The sequence below is a fragment of the Ictidomys tridecemlineatus genome, chromosome 7 (genome assembly GCF_052094955.1).
Source record: "Ictidomys tridecemlineatus isolate mIctTri1 chromosome 7, mIctTri1.hap1, whole genome shotgun sequence".
Classification (NCBI taxonomy): Eukaryota; Metazoa; Chordata; class Mammalia; order Rodentia; family Sciuridae; genus Ictidomys; species Ictidomys tridecemlineatus.
Genome location: NC_135483.1, coordinates 146,489,015 through 146,502,935, shown reverse-complemented (window position 1 = coordinate 146,502,935; position 13,921 = coordinate 146,489,015). Strand labels below are relative to the sequence as shown.

Below are 13,921 nucleotides of genomic sequence, written 5' to 3'. Positions count from 1 at the left end.
CAATAAGTAATTACTTCACTTTTTTTTAAACTTTTATACAAAGAGCTTCAGACACAAAATTCTAAGAACCACAAGGTTGTTTCAAATGATTTCAACCGAGTGAGCTGTACCAAATTGTCATGTTCATTTTAATTAACTGGGAAGGCTAAGATTAAAATAGAGAGGATAAACATGTATCTTAAGGTAACAAAAAGCATAATTAAGTATTGGAGCAGGTAGGAATTTCAGGGGTCCTATAATCTGATTTTTTTTTTTTAACTAAAGAAAGGACCTCAGCTAGGTGCGGTGGTTCATGCCTGTAATTCCAGTGTCTCAGGAGGCTGAGATAAGAGGAAAGTGAGTTCAAAGCCAGCCTCAGCAATGGCAAAGCACTAAACAACTCAGTGAGACCCTGTCTCTAAATAAAATACAAAATAGGGCTGGGGATGTGGCTCAGTGGTTGAATATCCCTGAGTTAAATACCCAGTACCAAAAAAAAAAAAAAAAAGAACCTCAGAAATTCAGTTTTCTGAGCTTTCTCAGTATATATGAAACCTTTGTCATTGCTGTTCTGTAATCACCATTGTATTAGGAACAGACCCACGCTATTTTTCTCTCCTGGAATACATTTGAAGTTGGAGCAGCCTCACAGAGTAAATAGTGGTTATTTTTATGTTTCCTTACCTTTTCTATGTATGGCCTATAATCAGATGATAATTCTGAGTTAAGTTGCTTTTATCTTTACAGAGTATAATATCTGTCACATAACCTAATTATCCCTTAATGTTAGTGATATTTTAGTGCATTCCTTTGTATTGAGTTATGATGCAAGTTACCTGTTATCATATATGAGAATGGTCACATGGAGACCCTCCAAGTTTGCAAGCCCTGGGTTTTGGCCTTCTTCATCTCTTTTTCGGTCTGGCTTGGCATCCTCCTCTAGCACTGAGTCTAACAATAGACCAAACATCGCTGGCTACCAAGAAGAATTCTGTAGTTTTGAAGCCACAGGAAGCTGTAGTGATTGGAAGTGCTGATCCTAGGACCTTGTTTGAGGGCAAAGTTTTCCAGAGGGACTCCTTTTTTTTCCTCAAGTACAACTACTAATTCAGAGTTCAAAAACATGAAAACACCCAGCAGGACCAGGCAACCTTATGAAGTATTCATTTGCCTTTCCTCTTTGCTAAAATTAATTTAGGATTTATGAGTAAAATTATATCAGTTCAATTTCTGTCCCAAAATAAGGATGTTCATTATGCCTTTTATGGTGGATTTAGGCTTCTAAGTCTCATTTTGCTTTGGTTTAACTTTAAATATTACCTGTTGTGATCCAAAACTCATTAATTTCTCAATGTAAATTCTTTTTGAAAAAATTTTAACTTCAAATGATTAATTTTTTATAGTGCCACTTTAGAATTTACTGGACCAATTCAAATGTTTTTATCATAATAGAGTACCCTACAGTTATTTGGCTTAAACATGTTTATCAAGAACAGTGATTATCAATCTGCTAAACTGATTTCTGTTAAGCACTGCACAATAAGCTAACTTGTTTTTTTTCTTTTTCTTAGTATATAAATTATATGTTTTACTTTTGAATTTGGCAATAGATATTTCCAAGTGTAATTCTTTTTTTTAATTTGTTCTAATTAGTTATACATGACAGTAGAATGCATTTTGATACATATCAATGTAAATTCTTTAATGTATTTTCATGTAAAAAGAGGAGTTAATCAGGATTTTGCTTCCTCTCCCGACTATTTTGATTTCTGTTGGTTACCACTGCTTCCCTTGGTTGATATTATGGATGTTAATGAACTCAGGACAGAGCATGGTCTTTGTTTATTCATCCAAAAATAGTTTAGGTGCTCTTGAGCATCTATTGTGACAGGTGAAGTGTCTGTCCTCATATTGCTGCTTCTATTCTACTGGAAAGAAGGAAACAACTAAACACATAAAAAAGTGAGGTGCTCTTATGTAGCAATGAGAACCACCAGTAGATAGAAAAGCAAAATGGGAAGAGAGTGAGTGCAGGGAGAGGACTGTGGCAGACCCTGGAGTCAAGGGAGAACTCTGGAAGGAGAAGAGGCTGCCATGCAAATAGCTAGGGGATGAGTGGACTCCACAGAGCAACAGAAGAGGATAACAGAAAGAAGGACAGTGTGGCTGGAGGACAGAGCTGCAGGGGGCAAGGGCCTAACACAAGACCAGAGAGTTGGGCAGCACTTGGACTGTGTTCAAAGGCTCATTAGCAATAATGGAAAATGCCTGTGTGTTTAATTCATTCATTAATTTAATCCTCACCCTCATTGTAGGCACCACTATTACTAATTTCCCTGTTTTGTGGAGAAATTCAGCATCTTGCTATAGCATCTATTCCTCAGCAATAACAGGTAAAATGAGTACTGGAATGTCAGCCTCAATGCTCTGTTGGGTTGCTAGCTCTATCTGGGTCTTTATCTTTTTTTGATTTAACTTCAATCAATGACAAGGAACCTGGTTGCTTGGTGGATCTGGATTCATTTTTACTCTAGTGTGCTAAAGATGTACTGCGTCTATCTTCTAGTTTCAACTCGAGTCCCAACTTCTCTGGAGTTTTTCTCTCTTTCAGTTTATTTAAAAAATGACTGAACATACTTACAAGCATCTTGGCCCCTGGGCCTCAGGGGGGCCAGTCCAAGCTATGGCCCCAATCTCAAGAAACTCAATGAGGGAGCCACACACCAAGAGTGTGCACCAGGCACAAGGAGCCAAGGACACAGTGAGTGCTAGAGATACTGCTGCAAACAAAGGTGACACAATGCCAAACTCTGTGATCAGGACAGGACAAGAGAAGGAGTGGGATTGATGGAGACAGTGATGAGTGGTAGTGGAATTTGGAAGGTGGAGATGAGTATAGGGTCTGTATCTTCAAGCCAAGTTGAACAGAATCTACACCTACTACATAATACTTTCTTTGAATTTCTTTGCATTTCTCATATCTACCATGTAGCTTCTTTTATATATATGTATATATATATATACACACACACATTGTAAATGGACACAATACCTTTCTTTTATTGGTTTATTTTTATGTAGTGCTGAAGATCGAACCCAGTGCTTCACACGTATGAGGCAGGCGCTCTTCCACTGAGCCACAACTCCAGCCCCTGTGGCTTCTTTTTTCATTTGGTTGCTGTTCTAAGTCATTCCTAATTGTTTTACTTGTGACAATATCATCACATTGGGACTCTAATATTAACCTGCAAGCCGAAACCAATCAGGAAACCTCTTCTGTCATTAACATTACACACCAGGTGACTTGATATGAAATGTTGTTAAGGGACTGGCATGTTATCAAAGAAAGCCCCTATCATACTGAACATATATACCAGAGATCTTAAATGGAAAAGAAACAAAACTAATCCCCATCCTCCAACCTAACAAAGAAATGAGTTGGAAGAATATTTCAAGGCAGTGTCTTTACAATGGGGTGCTGAGTGGATACGAGTGAAACCCAAATCATATGTATGGATTTATGGGTAGTAGGAGGACTGCAAACCAAACCCCAAACCAAACTTTTTGGCAGGAAATACACCAAAATGTGTTTTTATTTTTCCAAATTATCTCAAATGAATGTAATTATTTGTTTAGCTCTTGTTGTATGTTTTTGTCTGAGTATGTCATAAATAAGAAAATCTCAAGAAATGTCTTTTAAATATGGCTTTTCTGCTGTTCCTGTTATAAGCAGACCTCAGTCTCTCTCATACAAGTCTTTCATGCTTTTCATTCCTGGTTCTTCCTGTTCCCTGCTCAGTGAGACCCTAGGATAAATTTTCTTTTTAAATTTTCCCTTTGTTTCCATTTGTTGATTTTTCCCCTTAGTTTTAGTAGTTATGTTGTTTTCATTTCTAGGATTTTAATTTTTTTTCCAGATCCAATTTTGTTTTTATTTCTGTCTGTTTTTGTTTCAGAGTTTCTTGTTATTTAATTGTGAATGTTGATTTTTCCTTTATCTCCATTGAGCTCAGAGGTATTTATTTTCAAATTGCTCTCCTTATTTTCATTCCAGCTGGAGTACATTTATCTCTTGATGGTCGAGTGTTTTAGGATTGCTTTTTCTTGTATGTTTGAGATGTTGCATTATGTGCTCATTTGGAGGGGGAGGGCCTTGCACTTTGGCTATCTTGCTTGCTTTATTCTTTCCTCTTTGCTCTTTTCTCCTCACAAGCTTTGCAGGGGTTTCCCCCTGGATTCACAGTACCCACTGTCCAGAATCATACTTCTGTCATGTGATCAGGTTCATACAGGAGCCCATGCAGATACTGTGGCTCTCAGAGATGTGATCAGGAAACCAGCAGAGGAGAAGAGAGGGCTTGGTGCAAATCCTGCTAAGTATAAGCCATGGCTCCAGTAGCAGGTGGCTGCATTTTTTAGTCTCCTTTAACAATGAGGGAGAATCACATCCCTATTACTGATTTCAGGTAGAGTCCTGGTTATGGCACCCTTTGCACAGGACACATATGATGGTCTCTGTGGCCTCAGGAATGGAACTTTGGGCCATCTCTATATGATCTGGACCCAATCCCAGAGCCCTGTGGCTTCAGCTCCACTTCTTACTGTTTCTTCTTTGTTATGTATATATAAAACAATGTGTGTGTGTGTGTGTGTGTGTGTACGCACATGTGCATGTTGTGATTTGTTTGGTGGAGAGAGGTTATCAAATAACTTAAAAATTGTTATTAAAAACATGCATTTCATGTCTACAGTGCAAATGATATTTTTTCAAAGAAGGATGCAAACTAGACAATAGCAGCTGTTTCCTCCAAAATAAACACAGGCGTAAACATGAAGGGACAGTGTTCGGGTTCCTGGTAAAAGAAACAGAAAGCTAAAGACAAGAAAGACTTTTTTCCATCTTCCAAGTATAATTTGTCCACAGAAAGAAAGAAAAATATGGTCAGCTGATCCCTTTTGATGAGACAGAGTAAGCTGTCAAGTACTTACCATCTGGTTTAGCTCCTAATCCAGATGGGCTGCCAATAGTAATTTATGAAAGGGGTGAAAGTAAGTTGTCATTTTCCAGAAAGAATCATTAGAACATATTAACATTGGGATTTGCTCCTTCCCCTGCCCTGATTTGTGACAGATAAGATAGGGCAACTGCTTTCCTACAGTAAATAGAACAGCCTATTCTTGAACCAGAAGTCAATGTGTCTTTGCTTCTTGAGAGAAAAAAAAAATAATCATTTTTCTTTTCCCTTCCTTTCTCTCTGTTGGCTCCCAGTATGGAGCTTCTAACAAATGTGGGAAGCCTCCACAGTCTGTTGTTTCTGAGTATTAGAAAGTCAAAGTCAACATCAGGAATAATCTGATGCACCCCATGCTACTGATAGGCACAACTTAATCCTTTCTTACAGGGAAAGCCCAAAGGTCAGTCCAATGCAGATCATAGGCCATTAGATCTGGACTAACCCCTGCCCCTCCAACTCCCAATCAGATGCACATAAGCAATGTTGCTTCAGAATCAGAACAGGGTAACAGGGTACCATATTTTGTTCTACCACATTTCTGTTACTCACCATCAGTCCTTGTCCCATCATTAATTTAATGTGACTGTGAAGTAACAGAACTCATTGCTGGTGACAGATGGAATTCTATTTCTTTATTTTCAGTTCACATAAGAATTGCTGGCAAATTGTGAAGTCAGATCTTTCCTTTGATCAAGCCATTTGCTCTTCAGGCACTGAGGAAATTGCCAATATGTATGCTATGCATGTTTTAAAAATGTTTTAGAATGGTGAAAATTAGAGTCTGGAATCAAGCCTATAAATTTTCTACCTGAAAATGATCAGGCCTAGAATAGGGGCTGGTTATAATCTGCAGATTAAGGTTTTACTGAGGAAGAATAGAAAAGACCATAGTAGCTCTGAGACTAGGAGTTGGATGGGTATATGCCAACTGAGAAATTGGGGAAAAGGAAGAGATTACTACCAATCATACAGAGATGAGCTAGATGGGATATAGAGAGAAAAAGGAACTAGTTAAGGTGAGAAGGATGATTGGGAGCTTCTCATACCAAGGAAGGAGGATAGGCCACAAATAGGATGGCAATAATGGACAGGTAATACTGCATAGTAGAAGAATTTAGTCTTTTCTCCTAAGGCTATAAATAGATGAGAGTAAGTATCAGATGAACCAAACTATACATGACAAACTCAATTAAATCCAACTATAAATGCTAAAGCATACCAGAGAAGAAATGAGACAGTCTTTACACAGTCTAAAGTCACCAGGGGCGTGGCTTAATGGTGGAGTGTTTACCTAGCATGTGTAAGGCCCTGGGTTTGATTAGCACAGGAAAAAAGAATAAATAGACAAGCCTGATGTCTGTAAGTGGCCAAAAGTGCAAAGCCATCATTATTTGAAAACTATTGGTCACTGTTATCAGTAATATTTTAAATATGGTAACTGTGTATATATGTTTTCCCATCCTTAAATCTATATATACTCTTCACTTAAATAGTGATCTGACTGTACTTTATTTAATTTTAAATTGTGCATTAATCTACTACTTATAAGTCTATATGCTCAGGGCTACAAGAGATAGAAGAATGAATAAGATACCATCTTTTCCACTTAATGAATTTACAATGTAATTAATAGAGTGCATTATAAGTAACAAATCACCACAAAATAAAACAGAGCCTCCTAGGTCATTGAAAAACAAAAGCAGAAATAGTTCTATTTAAGTTGATTATGGTTTATCTAAATTAAAATAGTACATTGCTTTAAAAAACAGTATTTTTAACTGAAGGAACATTTTATTTCCTATGTCCACTAAATTGTTATCCTCGTTCCATTTTCTGTGCTGGAGGCACCAGCAAGACCTGTCATTTGGACAAGGTACCACGCCCCTCTAGCGGCCACTTTGAAAACAACAGGCAGATATTGCATTACCCAGAGAAGCCAGCCAATTTCAAGAGCACGTCAGCCAGGCCTAGGCTGTTTGTATGATAGCCAATAACACTCAATAAAGGAAAGTTAATTCTAGAGGAAAAATGCCCCTCACCCTATGTCATGTGTCACAGACTCAGATAAGGTACTGTAAAGTGGTAGAGTGTGAACTCTGAGATCGATGAACAAATCTTGGCTCTGCCAATTCATAACTGGTCAACTTACTGAGCATCTGTTCTCAGTCTGCCCATAAGTAAAATGAGGATAGTGATTATAGTTCAAAAACATATGGGGTAGGGTCGTTGGATAATTAGAAAAGGCACTATTTGAGACATTAAGAATGGTGCCTTATCACAGTAAGATTTCAATAATGACTTTTATTAATTATAATTATAGTATCTTATGGTAAAAACAAAACCAGTATCATCTGAATCTTCTAAAATTAAGATATTAAATTCGTCATTAATTCAAAAAATTAAATATAATAAGTGTATATATTTGGGTATTTAAGAAACATGACTTTAAGTCAGGTGTTTCCTGCTTACTAGCTGTGTGTCTGTAAGGCAGATTATCTCACCTCTGGAGCTTCGATTACATTGTCTAAAAATTTGGAGTTATCGGTACCTTCCGAAGAGACATGTTTGTTTCAAGAATTTATTAAGTAGTGGCTGTTATTAAAATTACTTGCAAAGCTGTCAGGATCACAGTCCATATTTGCCTTGTACTCTCCAATTGGGTGTCATAAGTTTAGAGGAGAAGGAGCTCCTTATAGATTTAAATGGCCAAAGAGGAGACTGGTTTAGTGTGAACAGAATTAGAGAACCATGATTGAAATGCAAAATAGGGACACAGGTGGGGAATTCAGGAGGAGTGGGGATATTAGAGCAAGTTTGGGTTAGAATCAGAGAGTGGGTCTGAGCCCTGGTACCTGAAACACTCTGACTGGGACTTATGGATAAGACCCAGATTTGGCTGCCACCTATATTCTTCAGAGATGGCCAAAGTACAAAGAAGTGATGTGAACAAGAATCAAGAGGCTTGGCTGGACCTGGTTACTGAGGACTGGTTTCCCCCACGGAGCAGCCTATTAAAAAATTGTAGTTAACTCCAAGCTACCTTCTTTGGGTCCCACAGGCCCCCATTGTAAATCTGGTTAGTAAGATAGGCCCTGTCTGCAATAGATGCAGAGTGCATTCTGTTGGGGGACCACAGAAGGCCACCCAGAAGTAGGAGTAGCATCTTTCATCTTGGTTGATGCAATTCTTTTTCAAGTTCTACTCTTTCCGAATTTTGTTAATCATTTCCAAATTCCTTTTATTTTAGCAATGGCATTTTCTACCATTTCTAAGCTATCTTTTCTTGCTACATGTTTGCCAGTTTCCTTTTATAAGCGTTGTCCTTTGTACCGTTTCACAGTGCCACTTTATTGTCTTTATCTTTCTCATTCCAGATTTTCGTGTTCACAGAAAACTTGGAACCAGTAGAGTATAGGACAGCTGAGCTTTTAAGTGCCTTTTTAGCAAATTGTGTCTCAGTCTAAAACCTAGTCAAATATGATTAGGATTACCAGTACACTGCTTCCACAAAATTCATGGATATAAGTATCATTAAGAATTACTTTTAAAGTTCTCCTGATGACTTGATTATATTCTTCACTGTCTCTGAGTATTCAAATGCAAAACTAATTGTTCCAAGTGTGATGTCTCTGGAACATTATGTGCCAGGAATAAGACTTCTCGCAATGGATCCATATTTCCCCCAATTACACTTGTCTGGGGTCCCTGTGGTGCCCATAGGACACATCTGAATGTGTCCCTCCTTTATAGCAGCCTCATTGTCATTCCAGTGAGATTGCTTTCACCTCTTAGCCATTTGGGATCTTGCCCTCATTTCATTACTAATTAAATTCATTTTTACAGAGCCATAAATTAATTATTTGAGGTAAAATTACTGAAATCTGTACCTCGCTCAAAGATCTTTTTTTTAAACTCTGTGTAATTAAATTTAAGAGTCATCATGTTAATCCTTATTAGTGTTTGAAGGAAATGACTGGTAGGAATTAATGACTTTAACTTCTTAAATAGTAGGCCAGGTCCTCTTTTAGGGATAGGGGTAAAGATTTAAAAGTGCTCATTCCATCCACAGTGTTCTTCCTTTGTCTTGCCTTGTTGGTGTTCCCAACTTGGAACTGGTTTGGAAACCTGTTTAGATGTCCAACTCCAAGTTCATTCATTGTTTCAAAGGCATTTTCATTTTATGAGCTCTTGTGTGGCTTTTTTTGTTTGTTTGTTTCACAAGACCAGAGAAGAAAATGACAATGTGAGAGTGGGTTTCTTTTTTATGCATAAGTGTATTTGATACCTAATTGTTGGTGATAACTTAGTTCTCATCTAACAAGTCTAGCCATGAGTATTCAGAATTATTAAGAACAAGGGCCTTACTGTTATATAAATATTTTATCCTATTGGATAGTAAATGCTTTGTTAAATGGCTGATATATATTTCTGTTCAAAGAGCATCTTTACCTAATTAGAATAAGTTATATTCCATGTATGTGTAATATGTCAAAATATACTCCACTGTCATGTATACTGAAAAGAACAAATAATTTTAAAAAAAGAACATCTTTAGTTAAATGAACCTTTTAAATAATACCCTCAGGAAAACTCTTGGCTAACATGCTGTGCCTTTTGCCATATGGTTCTTAAAATATCTTAGAGAAATATTAAAAAGTAAACCTTTCAAAAGAGGACAAGACCTGTTGCAAAAACCCATAACATATCTTTTCCTTTAGGACTGACTGATTTAAAACAAAGGAACATGATTTGGTTGTCTCTCTGCCCCACCAGTATAACTACTATTATTCTAAAGCAGATGACTATCACTAACTTGTACTTAATGTAAGGAAGCAGAACTGTTTTCAAATGTTCCCTGTTCCTGGGACTTTTGTGTTGGGTTGAGTGAACTAACAGCTGGCTTTCTCGGTTCAGCTTTCGAGTGACGGGCGTCCATGAGATGATGGGACACATTCAGAGACGAGTGGACCAGTTGACCCAGCAGTGTTCAGCACACAAGGAATTTGCTCTTAAGAAGCAGCAATTAACAGCCTCCGTGGAGAATCATCTAAGGAAGGTAGTTTCATGCAATGAAACTAAAACTTCTAAATTGTTGATTATAGATGGTATTGTGACTGCCATGTGTGGACATGGAGAGGGTTACAGGTGTGTCTCCTTTAGCTTCTGTCATGTGCCACATGAGGTCCTACAACCTGACCAAACACTCATAACTCACTATTGCTCATGAATCATCATATCATGCAAAAACAGGTATCTAATACAATATGCCACCTCTAGCCTGATTGTATACACACAAGGTATCTCTCACCTTGCACAGTTCTGTGTAACTGAACTACATACACATCAGAATAAGGTCCTTTAGGTGGTTCTGTGTATGGTTCCAATATGCACATATGTTAGCATGGCACCATATAATGTGAGGGATACAGACAGATGAATACATGGATAGATAGACACTAGAAATAATGGTTTTAGGTTTTTCTGGGAATAAATTAACATTACCATGCTTCGTTGAACCAGACCATTTCAAGAGATACAGTCATTTTGCATAAAAAAGATGGAAAAAATGAATACATTGGCTTGTTATAGAAACATTTCCTATTTTCAAAGGGGAATAAGGATAAGAACCCACATATTGACATCCCAGTAATACTAATGCTGATGAACTTTGCTGCAGAGGCTGGGTTTCAAATTTTCAATGATGGTTTCATTATACAGTGGACTTGCAATCTTGAACTTAAGTGAGTATAATTAGTATGTTTTGCAACAGAAGACATTAAATAACAATGTCTCTATTTTAAATTACCTTTCCTTCTATTATCTATCCAAACATTCGGGAATGTGAGCCTTGTTCTGATGATTGAGTCCAGGGAGCGTCTAAATACAGGAGCAGCTGTGGTTCCTCATTCCCTACAGCTTGAGACACAAGCTAATTTGGTGGAGGTGGAAAACACTGTTGGAATTCAAACAGCTGTTGGCTACTAGTCTTACTGCCAATTCACAGCCAGTTTGTGGGATGTATGGACTCTAGATGGAGCAAGGGAATGAAGGAAGTAACTTGAATGGAATGGAACCCTTCAAGGGTCTCTTTATCCATTGATTCATACGTACCAAAGATGAAGTCACAATTCCCCAAGTTCTTCAATTTAATGATTCACATATGTCCCTGTGTTTAACTATTACATGTGCAGGGGTTTGTGCTTCCCCAGAACCCTTCGTTCCTAAAGGCAGCAACCTATAGGGTCGTCTCTGGATTGTCTCATAAGTTGTGCTCTGGATTCTATTTCAAAATGTGCCTGTAAATTGGTCTCATTAAACTTAACAGATAAATTCAACTCTGTTGATACATTTGCAAGTGTATTATCATCCTTTGTAGGTAATGTAGATAGTAAGTTCTGAGAGGATGTGAATGGTTGATGATATCTCATTGCTCTTAATAAAAGAAATATCCTTAATCATATACCCTCTGTTGGTGGGTTACTAGTCTTACTTCATGTGAAAGAGGAGCATTATTAAGATATGAAGGGCTGAAGTATTTGAAACTCTTTTAGATTAAATTTTATATATTTTAAAGGACAATAAGAATATATACAGCAGTATTTGTTTTATTTATATATATATGCATCCATATATGCAAATATCTTTACTAAGACTGTAATATATTCTTTATTTCTAAAGGTGGATATGTCAATTCAGAAAATCATTCCGGTTGTTTCCAATGCAATGGATATTGGTTCCAGTCTTTCTGAATCTGAGAAGATTTTAAATCAATATCTGGAATTAGATATGCAAGCTAAGGTAAAGTAAAATAAGAATTATTATTATGGCTCTGATTTTGCAAATATTATGTTTAAAATGTTCTATAGCTCTAAAACTTAATTTTAGCTCCCTTAAGGGATGCATTTCTAGATTAGTATGTATCAAATAATGACTTAAAAACTCATACTATTATGTGTGTCTAAATTATTTATATTTATATGTGCATTTATTAGAGCATTTAAGCTCACTGAAACTCAATATTACAGCCTAGTATTAAATACTCATTTGGCTTTTTTTCCTTTCCTGAAACATTTTAGCAACTCCTTTTGTGGGTTCCAGAGGAGGTATTTCTCTACAGGTTTTTTTTTTTTTTTTTGTGTGTGTGTGTGTGTGTGTGTGTGTGTGTGTGTGTGTGATTTTCTGCTTAGAGTATGTCACAAAAGAAAATCATCAGAAGGAGCATGCATAATTGCAAGATTCCAGGAGGCAATGGCTCTCAGCATTCAGGCAGAAGTGCCCCATCCCCGCCTCAGCACCTTCTTTAGCACCCTCCTGCTTTTTCTCATGGAACTTGGGTTCAGTGATTCCTATCAGCAGCCTCAAACCTTTAGTGAAGTCTCTGCCTGCACAGCAGGGCTTGCAGGTCAAGTCTAACGTGAGAGTCAAGTCTAACTCACCCAGGTCCTCAACAAGAGCCCTGGGACTCCAGTTTTTAGCAGAAGAGCCCTCTTCACAGATGGCCCCCACCCAAAACTCAGACACACCAATGTTTTTAAATGGAGTACTTTGAATTTATTATTTAAGGTCTAAAATAACACTTATATGTTAATGTTTTTATTTCAAAAAATTTAGTAGCAGGGAAGAGATTTCATGGGGAGAAATCCCATGTTTCTCTTCTTCCCAGAGTGCTACCATGAAAAAGGGCTTGTAAATTAAAATCACCTTCATTCAGTGGAGCACATGGGAAGCATATTAATCACATGCAGGGAAGCAATGCTTACTTCTGCAAATGAAAATGAAGCTTTTCTCTCCCATTTCTCCTTGATTCTTAGCTTGTTCTCACATGGAAATTTACATGGCTTTTTCTATGGCAATTGTACAGTCATGAGTCACTTAACCATGGGGGGTATTGAGAAATGTACTGTTGGACAATTTTGTTGTGTGAACATTACAGAGTGTGCTCCACAGTCCTAAATGGAATAGGTCAATTGCTTGACATGGCTTCTTAGAGCAATCAAGAGATGTAGTGAACACAAGATCTGAGAGGCTGCTGGCAGTGTAACCAGGCACACTGTTTTACAGTAAACTTGTTTTTTTTTTTTTACATAAATAGAAGAGTTCACTCGCAATAATAAAAAGTATAGTACAATAAATACATAAATCAGTAACAGTAATTTATTATCAAGTATTATGTACTGTACATAATGGTATGTGCTTTACTTTTATACAACTGGCAGTGCTGTAGAGTTGTTCATACCAGCATCACCACAGATACATGAGAAATGTGTGGTGCCATTCAGAATGGCTGTGGCATCACTGGGCACTAGGAAGTTTTCAGCTCCTTTATAATCTAAACGGACCACTGTCCCTCATATATGCAATCCATCATTGAAACACTGCTATGTGGCAAATGACTGTAGGTAGTGCCTACAATACTTACTGATCCATTTAATCAATGGTAAGAGTCCACCAGCCAGAAATTTCATGAAGAAGAAAGAGTCCTAAGCAAGTTAAATTCATCAATTATTTGGTTTGTTCGGATCTGATATGTACATTTCCATTACCTGTGTTTAAGAATACTTCTATATAGGCATTTGAATAAGACTGCATGATTGATATGCCATTTTTTTGTAAATTAAGAAGGAATGAACAAGTTTTATAAACTTGTCATCTCATTTAATAAAATTAGCCCATGAATTTGTTAGAGCTATTGTTAAATTTCATGAAGCAATTCTCATGGATAATTATTTTACTTAAATCACTTAAAACTTTCCTGCCATTTTTGTTTCACAAACTTTATATGAAACAACCTTCCTGCTATTTGTGACACAGAAAATAGAATAATCTAAATGAGAAGTGTAGCTGATAGAACCAAGGAGCAACTTGAGATGGTTTCCATTTTAAGTGCATTGCATTTTTTTTCTTCTTTTTGGAATTTGAAAAGTTGT

General features: G+C 37.1%; 1 protein-coding gene across 4 annotated transcripts in view; it reads left to right on the top strand.

Annotated features, from left to right (window-relative positions):
* The window catches only part of Ccdc141 (coiled-coil domain containing 141), a 190,420-nt gene that overhangs the window by 129,656 nt on the left and 46,843 nt on the right, over positions 1-13,921 (top strand). For all 4 annotated transcript variants that reach the window (XM_078017674.1, XM_040294543.2, XM_021725958.3 and 1 more), the window contains 2 exons: positions 9,909-10,050; positions 11,673-11,792. In XM_078017674.1, coding sequence (XP_077873800.1) covers positions 9,909-10,050; positions 11,673-11,792 — 262 coding nt within the window. The remainder of the gene's footprint in view (positions 1-9,908; positions 10,051-11,672; positions 11,793-13,921) is intronic.